This window comes from Bos indicus, chromosome 18 (genome assembly GCF_029378745.1).
Source record: "Bos indicus isolate NIAB-ARS_2022 breed Sahiwal x Tharparkar chromosome 18, NIAB-ARS_B.indTharparkar_mat_pri_1.0, whole genome shotgun sequence".
NCBI classification, from domain to species: domain Eukaryota; kingdom Metazoa; phylum Chordata; class Mammalia; order Artiodactyla; family Bovidae; genus Bos; species Bos indicus.
Window position 1 is genome coordinate 56,036,635 of NC_091777.1, and position 14,858 is coordinate 56,051,492.

Below are 14,858 nucleotides of genomic sequence, written 5' to 3' on the forward strand. Positions count from 1 at the left end.
AGTTGGAACTGGGCCTGGACTCCAGGGCCTCAGTGGATTGGTCGCTGTCAAGGGCCGGGGTCACTGGCGCACCCTGAGTAGAGATCACTAGGATCTTGGAAGGATCGGGGACTCAGACTCCTGGACACCTGGAAAGGTGTGAGCTAGGATTCAGGACTGCTGGGCTGTAAATGGAGCTGGGATCTGGAAGGGTGGCTTTAAGTGGACGGGTCCAAGTGTGCCAGTGACGAGGAGTGGCCCAGATTCCTGAGCGAGCAGGGTCAAGTGGCCAGGGTCAATGTCCACCTCGGATTCACGTGAGAATTCCATTCTATACTGGGGATGACCCCTTCAGGAGGGAGACTTGAGTCCTGGGCATATTTTGAAGAACAGGATTACGGGGTGGGGCAGGAGGGAAGGGGTGAGTGGTGGGGGGGGGGGCGGTGCGGGGGAGGACTGGGACTGTGTTCCTGGGCCTGGAATTTGTGACAGAAGACCCCCCCCCCCTCACTCCCATGAGGTTCCGTTAGTGCTGCTGCTGCTAAGTCTCTTCAGTCGTGTCCGACTCTGTGCGACCCCATAGACGGCAGCCCACCAGGCTCCCCCGTCCCTGGGATTCTCCAGGCAAGAACACTGGAGTGGGTTGCCATTTCCTTCTCCAATGCATGAAAGTGAAAAGTGAAAGTGAAGTCGCTGAGTCTTGTCTGACTCTTAGCGACCCCATAGACTGCAGCCTACCAGTCTCCTCCGTCCATGGGATTTTCCAGGCAAGAGTCCGTTGGTGCTACACAGCCAGAATTTCAGTTTGTGTAAGCAGAGGTTTTTTGTTTTGTTTTGATAAATTTGAAGCAGGTGAAACCTACGAGTGGAGACTTGTGCCCGAGACAGGGAAGGCGTGTGAATTTTTGGTTAAGTATCCCCTCACCACGGTAAAGAATCTGCCTGCAATGCAGGAGACCTGGGTTCGATCCCTGGGTCGGGAAAATCCCCTGGAGAAGAGAATGGCTATCCACTTCAGTATTCTTGCCTGGAGAATTCCAGGGACAGAGGAGCCTGGCAGGCTACAGTCCATGGAGTCACAAAGAATCGGGCACAACTCAGCGACTAACACCTTCACTTTCACCACGTATTTGTTGAGTACCTACTATGTGCCATGCAGTGGGCAAAGCAAAGTGCCTGCCTTCAGGGGCCTTACACATTCTGTCTCTTTGGCAATGAATCTAGACTCTGCTGTGATCGCCTTGGGCAAGTGATTTCATTCCCAAGCCTCAGTTTCCCCATCTGTGATATGGGAACAATAATACTCTCCCACACCAGGTAGCGGGGCCTGGTTTTAAATTAGAGAGGCGAGGCATTTGCCTGGAACAAGGGTTAAACGAGCTCGCATTCTGCTTGAGCAGTTCACGCGCTTGAGTGACAGCTCGCTCCCTTGGGGCGTGGCCACGCTTGGAAACACCGCCGCCGCGTGATGTCACAAAGCCCGGAATCTCCGCGAGAAGTCCAACCTTGTTTTCCGTTCCCTTCCCTCACGTTTACGTTTCGAAACCCCGCCTCCCCTTTGACGTCAGCACGTCCGGCTGCCTTGGTCCATAAAAACGCTGAGGGTGGCGTCACCTCTTCATGAAGTTTCCGGCCTGGATGTATTTGTATGTTTCCCTGGACGATCGTATGCCTCTTTGTCGCGACAGCGCTTGCAGCAGCCGGTGACAACTTGAGTCCTCGAGCCCGACGCCGGAGGGCGAGATGAACGCGCTGATCTCCCGAGCCGTCCGAACCTGCGATCACTTGTGGCAACCTCAGCCGGCGCTCCTGCCTCCGGGTTGACGCGCAGTCCAGAGCTGGTGAGTTGAGGGAATCGGAACACCTAGGTTCCCAGGGGTTGGGGGCTGGGACCGGACTCCTGGCCAGTTAGAAGGCGGGAGGTCAGACTTCTCAGTTCCGTGGGTACTAAGGAAGGCCTGGGAACCTGAGGGGTTCTGGAGGGGTGGGAGGAACCCCAGGGCTCCGACTTAGGAAGCAGAAAGAATTGGGAACTTGAGAGTCTTGAGGCAGACGGAGGAGGGGTCTGGGAGCCAGACTCTTGGGTCCCCAGAAAAGTAACTATCTAGGGACCGGAATTTTTGAGTTTCCAAGGCGGGGGTGGGTGATGGGAGCTGATTTGTCAGTCCTCGGGAGTTGAGAGAAGCAAGGACTAGGACTTTGTTCCCAAGAGAAGCAAGTAGAGGACCTGAGTTTTGGCTTCCTGGGACCAGGACTTACGGGTTTGAGAGCAGATGGGGCTGGGAGCTTGTTGGACTAAGGGAAGGAGAGAACTAGGAACTCCTGGGTTTTGAAAGAAGAGGTGGGGAAACAAAGGTCAGAGATGGGAGTGGCTGGGATCAGAAAAGAATGTGAGGCAGGAACTCTTACGTTGCTATTTGTGTTGCTATTTGTGTTACTATTTCCGTTGCGATGACTCAAGGTCATCATCCTCTGATGCTATTCCCTAAATGGCTTCTAAACTTGACCCCTTTTTTTTTTCCTCCCCTTTCCCCAGCCCAGACAGATGGCTCCAGGCCAAATGCCCCATCAGCCTGCCCCCTGGAGAGGTACCCACCCCCTCTTCCTCCTGTCCCCACTGATGGGCCTTCTCAGCCGGGCCTGGAGCCTCCTGAGGGCCCCAGGACCTCCAGAGCCCTGGCTAGTGGAAGCAGTAACCGAAGCAGATCAGGGAGGAGCTGGCCTGGAGGATGAAGCAAAGGCTTCTCTGGCCACCTACCATGCCCTCTGGGGCAGGCACCCTCAAGAGGAGACCAAAGACAGTGGAGCGGCTGAGGAGGACCGAGAAGCCTCCCCGGGGGCCTGCCCCAACCTGGAAGCCAAGCATTCTCTTCCCGAAGCCTGGGGACTTTCAGATGATGATGATGAAAAGTACGGTGGGGAAGAAGCAACTGGTGTCCCTAGAGAGCAGAAAGAATTTATGGATGGCCAGCCTGCTCCCCTGCCCCTCAGCCTTCTGATAAGATCTCTGCCAGACCTTCCTGGGGAGGAGGAATCGAAGGAAGAAGCCGTTACTGGAGGTGGAGGTAACGAAGTGACCGCGTTCTCTTTTCCTCTGTCACATTGGGAGTGTTGCCCAGGGGAGGAGGAAGAAGAGGAGGAAGAGAATGGAGAAGCTGTTAGGGTGTGCCGCCCGGTGAATGGAGCCACAGAAGAAAGAACACAGACTGAAGCAGCCACGAAGACCTCCATGTCCCCCTCATCTGTAGGCTCCCACCTCAGGGCCTGGGAATGTTGTTCGGGAAAGGAGTCTGAGGAGGAGGAGAAGGACAAACAGGCTGAGAAAGGAGATGCTGACCCAGGGCCACACTTCACAAGTCTAGCCCAGAGGCCCTCTCTCAGGACCTGGCAGCATCCATCCAGTGCGATCACAGAGGAGGAGGAGGACTGTGATTCAGAGGAAATGGGGGCTTCCTCTTCCGTCCCACTCACAAGTGCCTTCCTGAGGGACTGGGTGTATCGACCAGAAGACACGGAGGAGGAGGATGAAGAGGAGGAGGACTGTGATTCAGAAGCAACTGAAGATGAGGGAGAAGCCGAAGTCTCCTCTGCCAACCTACGGACAAGTGCCTTCCTGAGTGCCTGGGTGTATCGACCAGGAGAAGACATGGAAGAAGAGGAGGACTGTGATTCAGAAGCAACTGAAGATGAGGGAGAAGCCGAGGTCTCCTCTGCCACCCCACCCCCCAGTGCCTTCCTGAGTGCCTGGGTGTATCGACCAGGAGAAGACATGGAGGAAGAGGAGGACTGTGATTCAGAAGCAACTGAAGATGAGGGAGAAGCCGAGGTCTCCTCTGCCACCCCACCCCCCAGTGCCTTCCTGAGTGCCTGGGTGTATCGACCAGGAGACACAGAGGAAGAGGAGGACTGTGATTCAACTGAAGATGAGGGAGAAGCCAAGGTCTCCTCTTCCATCTCTCTGACAAGTACCTTCCTGAGTGCCTGGGTGTATCAACCAGGAGACACAGAGGAAGAGGAGGACTGTGATTCAGAAGCAACTGAAGATGAGGGAGAAGCCGAGGTCTCCTCTGCCACCCCACCCCCCAGTGCCTTCCTGAGCGCCTGGGTGTATCGACCAGGAGAAGACACGGAGGAAGAAGATGAGTATGAGGACGAAGATAATGAATCAGGAGCAGCTGACTTGGGGCCCAGCCCCTCCCTTCAGACCCAGAGTGCCCTCCTCAGGGACCAGATTTATCAGCCTGGAGAGAAAACAGACGGAGGAGAAGCTGCTGAGAAGTGGGGAGAAGCTGAGTCCTGCCCCTTCCGAGTGGCCATCTATCTACCTGGAGAGAAGCCCCCACCTCCCTGGGCTCCTCCTCGGTTGCCCCTCCGACTGCAAAGACGGCTCAAGTCTGCACAAACCCCCACCAGGCATCAGGACCTTGAACCTCTCCTGAAGACCAGAAAGGTGGGTACTGAGAACTTAGATTCTTGAGGTTAGGGAGGAGAGGGCTGGGAGCTGGCACTCCTGGGCCTGGGGACCAAAGGACTGGAGGCCCCGACTCCTGGCTCCCCCAACTTGCAGAGGGTTGCATGTGAGCTCCATTGGGAGGGCTGTGTTCACGTTAATGCAATCCTTTGCAAGAGGCTGGCCCCTGTGGGAGGAAGGAGCCTCTGAGCTCATGTCAACCCCAGGGCCCCACCTCTACCTTCAGTGAGTCAGCTGGGGAATCACTTGGCAGGCAAGATAACAAGCCAGATGACAAGCATTGTTGCGCAACTCATTTTTGTTGTTGTTGTTTCTCTTTCTCCCCACCTGCGGCCCTCTGGATCTTGTGTGTGTGTGTCTCCCCGTGTCTGTGCCCGTCCATCTCCAGGTGCGCTTCTCTGAGAAGGTCTCCATCCATCCCCTGGTTGTCTGGGCAGGACCGGCTCAGGCCGCCCGCAGAGGCCCCTGGGAGCAGTTTGCCCGGGATCGAAGCCGCTTCGCCCGACGCATCGCCCAGGTCCAAGAGGAGCTGGGTCCCTACCTCACCCCTGCTGCCCGGGCCAGGGCCTGGGCACGTCTCGGGAACCCTCCCACTTCCCTGGCCACTGTCCCTGCCCCTACCCAGACCTCACTGATGTCCCCCATCCAGGCCACGCCCTTGAGCCACGCTCTGGCCTCTCCCTCCCCTCCCTGTGTGTCTCCTAGCCTAGACCTCAGTGGGAGGCGTGGCTAATGTGAAGTAGTTTTTGTGTTAACTATTTATTTATTTGAATGTAGGTTTATATAATAAATAAAGCTTTTTGTAGTAAGTAGCGTCTCCGTGTGTGTCTGAACTGACAGCATTCACTACTCCTGAGTCCCCAGGACGGTTAGGGGAATACATAAAGGCCAGCACTTTCATGGAAGATAAACTACATTTCCCATCATCCCTTAAATCTGCCTCTTCCCATCCTGAGGCTTCTTTGAACTAAGGACTGGTGGGTTTTGTCGGGTTTCTTTTTTTGTTTTTTTTTTTTTGGCTTCTGCCTACATTTTATTAAACCTAGGACAGTTATATCCCCAAAGGGTCTGGGAGCTGAACTCACTAATTCCTAAAAAAGGGTTAAGCTCCAGTTTTCTGTGTGCTCCTTAAATACAAAGACTTATCCTCCCTACTGGCAGATGTAGTGAGTTCCCCAAGACTTTTAAACTTATAAATGTACCTGATTTCACATTTATAAATCCTATGTCCATAAACTGTTTCCTTATCTGTAAAATGCGGCTAACAACTGCACATACCTTAAGAGCTTGTAAGATCCCAAAATAAGTCATAATTAAAACAATGTTTGTTAACCTGTTCAGTGTTGGCTATTACTGTAATTATTCTTTCATCCACACATGCATGTCAATTACCCATCCTACTTATTGCGCCAACTTCAAAAACTCTTCTCAGCAGTTCAAACAAGAGTGCTCCAAATGTCCTGCACCCGGTCCAGCCTCATACCCTGCGCCTCCCCACTGGTTCCCCAGCAAGCTGATGCTACACCACCCTTTCCGAAAACCACTAATCCCCCTTCCACCTTTGTATGAGCCGCTGCCTTATGTAGCTCGTCCCTGACCTCTCTGGCTCAGCTAGCTCCTTGTGGTTATTCAGATATAGCATAAAAGTATATATATTTTAGAGATGCCTTGCTCTGACCCAGCCACCTTATATTTTCCTCCTTTATAGCAGGCGAGCATTTTGAATTTTTGTTAAGACCCATCCCCCATGATCAGACTATGATTTCAGGAGAGCAAGTGTTGCCCATAAGCCCACTCCCTAGAGCACAGAACGGGGCGCCCAGGCGCCATCTAGTAAGTATTGGTTATTAGTAAACTCATGTAAAAAAAGGCATGCTGAGGCCCTTCCTTTAAATGAGCAGGCACAGACGCTGATGAGAGTTGTTTATTGAATTTACTCACATGCCAGCTTCCCATCGAAACTGGACAAGCAGATGGCAAAGGCTTGGAGCGGGCAAAGTGGGAAGCGGAAGTCCATGGTGAACGTGTCTGGGGCTACACGACCAAACTGGAGCACGAGGTAGTCCGCTGAAGAGGAAGTCAGGAACTGAGGGTGTGTTATTTCCCTGCCGCGGGCCTCTGAGCCGCGAGAACTACGACTCCCGAGAGGCTGTGCGGCGCCCTTATTCCGCCCAGAATCCCGGAAGTGTGTTTACAGGGCCCTCAGCCGAGTTCCCTGGTGGCTCAGACGGTAAAGCGTCTGCCCGCAATGCCGGAGACCCAGGTTCGATCCCTGGGTCGGGAAAATCCCCTGGAGAAGGAAATGGCAACCCACTCCAGTATTCTTGCCTGGGAAATCCCAAGGACAGAGGAACCGGGTGGGCTACAGTCCATGGGGTCGCAAAGAGTCGGACACGACTGAGCGACTTCACTTTCAGCCATGTACACTACACTTCCCCATAGGCTTTGCAATAGCGTGGAGTCGGCCCTCCCTGCAAAAACGCTCAAGTGCTAATGGGAGAAGTACTTTTCCTCCTGCCCCCTTGCCAAGGTAAACCGTTTCCTAGGAGCTCACGGTCATCCGGATGAACGATCTGGAAGTTCTTGACCGAGGCCCGTGTGACCCGACCATGAAAATTGAGCACGTAGGCGCCGCTCTCATCGTTCCACGATGGGGCTTTATTTTGCAGCAGGACCAGGCCCTGGCTGGCCCCCCGTTGGAGACGACTCAGTAGCGATTCTTGTTCCTTAAGGGTAAAGTAGGAGGCGTGGTTAGCCAACTACCAACCAGCTTTTTTCTTCTGAACGCAGAATTTTGAGTCCCTAGTTTTCCCTTCCTAAGACATTTAAGTCTGACAAAATCCTCCAGGCTTATGTGACCTTATGCAACCCATCGGCCCCCTCTCCTCTTAGCACCTGTGGCCGGTCCCCTAGACCTTCCTCCTCCACTGACCCAGAGATTCTCAAGTTTGGTGGACTCACATTTTGTGGCTGGACACAGATTCTCTGGTTCTGGGCGTTGATTTCCGGAATAATAACATTCATTTTCCGGGGCCCTCGGAATCCCAAGACGTTGGTCTCCTGAGGGTGGTATGCTCTATTTGGCCTGCTTCTTTCTCCCTCCCCACCGTTCTACTCCTCTCTCTCATCCCCCCGGACACTCACATAACATACAGCCCCCAGCTCCTCCCTGATCCGAGCTGTCTCCGGAAAAAAATGTTTCCTTTCCGGATTCACCCCATTGTCGAAGATGCTGAACTTGGTGCCCAAGACATTAGATCTGCTCCAGGAGGGAAATGGTCAGAATAAAAACAATAATTATTTCTGTTTTGCTTTCCCATGTCATCTCATCAAGTCTTTCGATCCATCCTCTACATAAGACTCTTGTTCCATCTACCAGTCCCAGGTCCCTCTCTTCCTCTGGGGAGAAGGATTTTTAGGCTCCTGCCTTGGGCCTTTAGCAACGCTCTTCCTCTAAGACAGAACTCACATACACGAGCCCTCTTCTGTCACAGGAACTTAGAAGTCCCAGCTCCCTGCTGCTCAAGAAGTCAAATGTCTTTAATGCCAGCCTTGCCTCTGAAGTCTTCAGTTCTATTCCCAACCACCCTGGAGTTAAAACTTGAAGGACTACATAACCCATCAGTCCCTACGAGAAAAAGTTCTAGAACAGGTGGAACTTGTACCCTTGGACTGCTGGGAAGTGTAGTTCAATTGTCCCCTTCCTCCCACCCCTTGCCACCTGTTTAGCACACACATCAGAACTCTGCCCACCTGACTTTGCCCACAAAATTGTCCCCATCCCGAGACAGGTCTGTAGGGTCCAAGGAGATGAGGTAATTAGAGGTTTTGCTCCTTTTTCTCTTGCGCCCCGCCAGAAGGAAGTGCTGTGGATGTGATAAATAGCCCATTAGAATCGACTTCTGATATTTGGCTAGAGCTAGGGGTCCAAAAGACTGGGGCTTCCCTGGTGACGGTGGTGCTAGTGGTAAAGAAGCGACCTGCCAATGCAGGAGACCTTAGAGATGAGGGTTCAATCCCTGGGTCAGGAAGATCCCCTGGAGGAGGTATGGTAACCCACTCCAATATTCTTGCCTGGAGAATCCCATGGACAGAGGACCCTGGTGGGCTACTGTCCATAGGGTCACAGAGTTGAAAAGGACTGAAGTGACTTAGCGTGCACACAGGGGTTCAAAAACAAGGAAATACCATGTCCCAAGACAGAGGAAAGGGTAATGGAGCAGTAAGTGTCCTAAGGCTTGCTGGAAAGGAAAGGGAATCAGTCCTGAATATTCATTGAAAGGACTGATAACTGAAGCTGAAACTCCGATACTTTGACCACCTAATGCAAAGGTCTTCTTCATTGGAAAAGACCCTGGATGCTCAGAAAGACTGAAGGCAGGAGAAGGGGATGACAGAGGATGAGATGGTTGGATGCATCATGACTCATGGACATGAGTTTGAGTAAGCTCTGGGAGTTGGTGATGGACAGGGAAGTCTGCCGTGCTGCACTCCATGGGGTCACAGAGTCGAAAATGACTGAACAACTGAACTGAGGCTTGCTGGTAGATGCAGGGTGTCAGCTGGGTCCCGAAAGGGGAGTTTCATTTCACATCTTAATATCTCCCCCTAATCCTTCGGATATTGGGCCCAGAGCTGAGGGAAAGCCAAGGCAGGGGGTGAACTTGCCTGGCAGGCAGGGCCTGGCTTTAGAATAGGGACGGGCCTCATTTGGAACATTACAGCAGGACTTCAGTGTTTCATCTGTGAAAACCCTGTCTGGCACTGAGTAGGGGAAAAGCCTCTTTCTGGGGGAGAATGAATAATTGAGAGGCGGTCACACGTGAGAGAAATGACCTGACTCAAAGGGGCGTAGCTTGGCTATCAGTGGAAAATCCACGAAGGGAAAAGCTTAGCTCCTGGGAGGGGCCGGGACCTGTCTCAGGATTGGGGGGGACTAGGGCCTAGATTTGGACCAAGTGAGAAGTGAAAGTCGCTCAGCCGTGTCCAACTCTTTTCAACCCCATGGACCATACAGTTCATGGAATTCTCCAGGCCAGAATACCCGTTCCCTTCTCCAGGGGATCTTCCCGACCCAGGAATCCAACCGGGGTCTCCTGCATTGCAGGCAGATTCTTTACCAGCTGAGCTACCAGGGAAGCCCCAACAAAAGGTGGCCAATACCTGGAGGGTCTGTAAGGGGTGGGGTTTGGGACTCTGAGGGGGCGTGGCCTAGCTGTGATAAAGGCCAGCTCAATTCGAAAGTGGACAAGCCTGGGTTATGGGATGGAGAGGGCCTATGCCACTGGGCTCTGAGAATAAAGGAGCCCAGTTTTCTGAAGGGCAGGGCCTGGCGTTGGAGCTGATTAGTCCTAGTTCAATGAAGAGCTAGGCTTCGATTCGCCTAAGTCTTGACCTCACTCAGACCCTGCGAGGTGGGACTTGTTTCCAAGCTGCCAGACCACACCTTTAGGCCGTCGGCCGCCTCCAGGTAGAGATAGTAGAACGGGAACATGCCCTTGTCTACCCCGCGCTTGTCGCGGCTGATGCGACATTGCACCGTGCGACCGCGCATCGCTGGCCGCAGCACATATGCTCTCATGTCCTCGCCCAGCCGAGGGCCTGGGGCGCAGGGAGGCGTGCGGGGCGAGTTCCCCACATCGCCGCTGCCCGCGCCGCGCGCGCCCTCGGACACCACTTCGTCGGCTGTCCCTGGGGATTTCCTCATGGTAAACTCCGGCTCCTCTTTCTTCTCTTCGAGGTCTTCGCCCTGGCCCACGCACCAAATTCAAGTTGAGAGACAGCTGAGACTCGCCCTCCTCAGCCCGCTCACCCTCCCCGGCTCCCTGCTTTGCCAACTGATGATTGGCCATCCCAGCTCTGTCTCTCGACCAAGTTTCTGTCTATTGGTCAAATATTTCAGCCGCCTGCTGATTGGCCAGTACGTTCAATTCCCAAGCTCAAACCCCAAGATCGCTTCATTTGTTGATTGGCCAGTAACATTAGCCACACCCATTTCACCTACCAATTGGAGAATTCTCTTGAAAGTACTGCCCATTCCTTTAATACCCGTGTTCACCTGGTCTATATATTAACATATAACACCGCCCAGATTTTCTCGACTGAAACTATCTCGCTTTCATTCATACCAAAATGAGTGCCATCTGGCCCTTTCCTATCACTATTTCACCCTCTCCAAAGTTCACTGCCTTTTGATGGGCTGGGTTTTAAGGTATATGCTCACATCAATTCCGATCCTCTAGGTTGAAAATAAATGCTGCACACAAAGAACTTCTGCTAGCCCAAACATAACAGGTTCCACCCACCAGTAAAAAGGGCCCTTGATTAGACTGCAGAATTTTAGCGCCCCGCGAGCCTGAGACTAGCCCTCTTCCTCCTATATCCTTATTGGCTGTGCCACCTCCCACCTTGTTGGAGGCCAAGTCTCCAAGGCCACCGTCACCATCCATTCCAGGGCTTGATCTGGCACTGGGCACTTCGTATTCAATTCCAACATCCTGTAATTCACTCTCGTCCTCAGCACTGGCGCCTAAGGGGTAGAAAAAAGCCCTGAAAAGACTGAGCTCAGGGCACCTGGGACCCAAGAGCTTGGGACAAGGTCATTAGTGCTAGCTGGAGAAGCTCAGAACTCCTAGGTTTCCGACTCCTACTTATTTATCATCAACCTCACTTGCCAGATTCTTCTCCTCCTCTATGTGCACAGGGGTCTATACAAGTTGAGAAGTCTGTGACTGCCCTGGATCTAAGGACAGGGAGGGGTTAAAGTCCTCTCTTTCCTTTGTCCCAGAGAGAGCATCCGAGAGACTGGGGAACTAAAATGGGAGGAGGGAGCAAATTTGGGGTTATAACCCAGAGTCCTGTTATTGAAATCACTGGTCAAGTCATGAGAATAAAAGGAAATCTCCCTACCATTGAATAGTATTAAGAAAAAGGAATGAAATACTGATAATGCTATAAAATAGATGAACATTGAAAACATGCTAAGCCAAAGAAGCCAATCACAAGAAATTATATACTGTATTATTCTATACATGAAGTGTCTAAAGAGAAATTAAGTTAGTAGTTATTAGGTCTGGGAGAAATGGGGGATGGGGCAGTGACTGATAAAATGCATAGCGTTTTCTTTTGTGGGTAATGATAATAGTCTAGAATTCATTGTGGTGTGTGTTGCACATCTCAGTAAATACACTGAAAACCATGGAATTGTAAAATTTTAAATGAGTGAATTTGTATAATATGTGAAATACACCTCAACAGAGCTATTACAAAAAAAAGGGGGAGGAAGTGCCAAATGGACCAGGGCACCAGATTTCACCCAGTGTCACAGAAATTACCAGATCGTTGGCGGGCTGGCCAGCCTTTGCGCTGCAAAAGAGTCCCCGGAGGCTCTTCACAAGGAGGTGGCGAGGCAGGAACATCCTCCACGGAGACTTCCTCCAACTCCAGATCAGAACTGCCTGGTAGTCAAGAAAGGGAGGAGAACTGGAGACTGGGATTTTTGAATACCAGGGAAGGAAGAGGGCTGGAGATGCAGATTCCTGGGTATTGGAGGAAAAGTTTCATGACCTGGACTCCTGGCGGTGAAGCATATCCGGGCCCGCGGGGGCCCTTTGGAGACATCAAGGACTGAGTGGTTCTAGACTTCTGGGTTCTAGGGGGAGTGGAGTTCTGGGGTATCAACTGCCCAAGGATTTGAGATTACCTGCTTCTGTCGGCGGTAACAGAGGGTCACGCTCGCCACTGCCATCTCCACCGCAGCTCACGGTGCCCAGGATACCGTGGGATCCAGGGCACAAATGCGCTTCTGGCACATTCTCCTGAAGGAAAGGGTTCCTGGGGCCTGGGAGAAGGTGTGGCGAGGCCCATTAACACGAAGCATAAAATCCTGGTCCTCTGAGAAGATCCGCCTCCTCGCTGGTCTCCCAAACCTCGTCCCTGATTGACTACCCAAACCCCTGAGACCCACTCAGAACCCGAACCTCAAGTCTCAAAGAAGCACAGTCCTACCACTAAACTGTCGCGATTCCGTGTGTAAACAGTCCCACGCGGGCTCTCCAGTAAATCGGCTTTCAATTACCCAGGCCTGGCCCCGGGGCTTTGCCTACTTCAGCCCTCCAGTTTCTTAGGAGCTGCGTCCCGGCGCTTTTCCAGGCACCTCCCCCAACTCTCCCAAGCCCACGAGTTCCACGACTCCTTAGACCCCGTCCCCGCACTCTCTGGGCGGTCCCCGGCTCTCCCAGGCTCCACCCTAGCCGAATCACAGATCTCTTTCGGGGCCCACCTCTACTTGCACCATACCCTGCACTCTCGATCTCTCTGGCCACGTCCCCGAACTCTCACAGGCCCCGCCCCCGCCCTCTATCAAAGCGCCCCCACCCTCCACGAGCTCCACTAGGCCCCTCCCCTCTAGGCCCTGTAGCTCCACCCGCCATCACACACCCACAGGCCCCTCCCTCCAGCCTGTGCTCCTGCCGGACTCCGGGCACCTTTCCTCACCGCTGTCAGCCGAGAAGCGTTCCTCCCGCCGCCTCGGTCTCCGCGGCCGCACTGAAGCGTCAGGATTGGCCTGAACCATGAGGGGCTCTTGGCGCTTCCGTCGCTGCTTCTTCTCAAACAGACGCCACTGCGGGAGCGGGAAAGAGGTGGGGTGGGGGGTCTAGGAACCGAACCGGAAGACTGGGGTGAAAGGGGACCTGGGGCAAGGGGAGTCCTTGCATAGGTGGGAGAGTTCCAGGCCTTCAGTCTCTCAGCAACTCCTTCCATAGAACCCTGAGTCCTGGCATCCAGGCCCCTCCTCCCGAAGGACCTAGAAGTCCTAAGGACCCAGAACTCTTGTTCCTTAGAAATTTCAGAGTCTCGTCACCAAGATTTGCTTCCTGAGGATTCCGAATTTCTGTTTTCTCGTTTCCCAATTGCAAAACTTGAGACTCCGAGAGACACAACGAGGACCACTCCCAGAGCAAGTCCTGGGGGTGGGACTCCTGAGGGGGTATGGAAGATAGAAGGGGAGGGTTGGCAGGATTCCTGGGCACAGTACCTGCTGTTCCAGCTTCTGCAGTCTCATAGCGGCTAGCTCATCTCCCAGGGCCCTGAGAGACGTGCAGGCTAATAGTGACAGCAAGCAGGGCACCCCCGTTGCCCAAGAGCCCTTCCCCTTCTTCCCGCTGCCCAACTTAGGGTTCTGAACACTTGTGAGGTCACAGAAGAGATAGAACCTGAGTCTGCTCCGCCAGTGCTTAAGTTCTTTCTCCTTGCACTGGCCTATCTAGAGTCCAGGGGTCAGAGATCTCAAGCCCCTCCTATCTCAGGACTCAAAGCCTCCAGCCCTTCCTCTTTCAGACCCAGGGGTCCTCATCTGTAGCTCCCTCCGGTTAGGTAGGTAGGACCCAGAAGTCCAAGCCCCCAGCCCCTCCCTGCAAGGCACACCTCATTAGGAGACCAGAGCTGCTGAGCAGGTGTGGGCATAATCCACAGCTGCTGTGGAGGTGTGCTGCCCCCTCCATCTCTACCCTTGCCCATCCCATTTCCCCCACTTACTCTTTCTTCCATGTATCACTTTCCCGAGACATTCTGGAGAAGCAAAACAAGGAGTCAGGAACCAGACCCAACATCCCAATAGGCTCTGCCCTCCAACACCTGGTCTTAAGCTTGAGATTTTCTCCTGGACCCAGGCAACCCAAATTCCAGTGCTAATACTTGTTAGGGACCCTGAAGCCTGTTCCAGCTTTCACCACTATCAGGAGCCCAGGAGTCCAGCTTGCTCTTCTCCCAATACCTAACTCTCTCCTTCACCCAGACATGAGAACTCAAGACTGGACTCCAAACACCCCATCCCCAGTGATCCCAGACCCTCAGTACCCACCTGCCTGGGATCCTGGAGACCTCTTCTCCTACCTGGAGAAACTTTTCACATTCACACCTCAATTCCTTGCCTGTCTGGCCAATTTCTAAACATAACTGACCCTCTCTTTGGAAACCAGGGACATAATCTCTGGGTCTCTGGGAAGTAAGCAGGGGAGAGAAGAGGGCTTAGAGGGAGGACGGGGGATTCCCTTGGAACCTGCCCTAATCCCCCTCCCTTCTGACCCCACCCCGCGCTCTACTTCCAACAAAGCAATGACCTTTGGCCTCTGCTGCAGCCAGGCAACCCTACTACAGGGGTTCTAAATTGGAAGAACGTGCAAGTGTTCCTTAAAGGGACCTTCGAGGGGCCTCGTCGCAAGCTCTTTTCTCTCTTACATAAGAAAGTTATAATGTGACCTGTGCCAGCTACTATCGATCTGTAATTTACAGCCACGTCCAGGCGAGAAAATAAATGAGAAAACTACAACTTCCATGAGCCAAAGAGGCCAAGATGCCCGCGGAAGTAGACTTATTTTGCCCCGGTCGAGAGGGAGTTGTAGTTCTC

At 53.1% G+C, this 14,858-nt stretch overlaps 2 protein-coding genes across 3 annotated transcripts; one reads left to right on the forward strand and one right to left on the reverse strand.

The window, feature by feature from the left end:
- The first annotated feature begins 1,577 nt into the window (after nt 1–1,577).
- On the forward strand, nt 1,578–5,259 carry PPP1R15A (protein phosphatase 1 regulatory subunit 15A). The gene is made up of 3 exons (XM_019979710.2): nt 1,578–1,820; nt 2,516–4,429; nt 4,839–5,259. Exons 2-3 carry the CDS (start codon nt 2,525–2,527, stop codon nt 5,181–5,183), a joined length of 2,250 nt encoding a protein of 749 aa, XP_019835269.2. The 5' UTR covers nt 1,578–1,820; nt 2,516–2,524; the 3' UTR covers nt 5,184–5,259.
- A 1,100-nt stretch (nt 5,260–6,359) lies between these two features.
- Nucleotides 6,360–14,857, reverse strand: TULP2 (TUB like protein 2). 2 transcript variants are annotated; one of them, XM_070771429.1, is made up of 13 exons: nt 14,313–14,857; nt 13,988–14,020; nt 13,488–13,539; nt 12,947–13,073; nt 12,153–12,290; nt 11,785–11,907; nt 10,858–10,979; nt 9,897–10,199; nt 8,204–8,316; nt 7,595–7,709; nt 7,412–7,510; nt 7,005–7,176; nt 6,360–6,517 (listed from the first exon to the last, which is right to left on the reverse strand). In XM_070771429.1, exons 2-13 carry the CDS (start codon nt 14,017–14,019, stop codon nt 6,384–6,386), a joined length of 1,530 nt encoding a protein of 509 aa, XP_070627530.1. In that variant the 5' UTR covers nt 14,020; nt 14,313–14,857; the 3' UTR covers nt 6,360–6,383. The 2 variants fall into 2 exon arrangements, with proteins under 2 accessions (XP_070627530.1, XP_070627531.1); XM_070771430.1 differs by lacking the exon at nt 9,897–10,199.
- Between the last annotated feature and the right edge of the window lies 1 nt (nt 14,858).

Coding starts and splice junctions, on each gene's coding strand:
- TULP2 (XM_070771429.1), bottom strand. CDS start 14,019: ATGTCTCGGGAAAGTGATACATGGAAGAAAGA. Junction 12,291..12,946: donor ACGCTTCTCGGCTGACAGCG/GTGAGGAAAGGT, acceptor ACCTTCTCCCAG/GCCCCAGGAACCCTTTCCTT. Junction 8,317..9,896: donor AGGCGGCCGACGGCCTAAAG/GTGTGGTCTGGC, acceptor TCACATCCACAG/CACTTCCTTCTGGCGGGGCG.
- PPP1R15A (XM_019979710.2), top strand. CDS start 2,525: ATGGCTCCAGGCCAAATGCCCCATCAGCCTGCCCCCTGGAGAGGTACC. Junction 4,430..4,838: donor CTCTCCTGAAGACCAGAAAG/GTGGGTACTGAG, acceptor GTCCATCTCCAG/GTGCGCTTCTCTGAGAAGGT.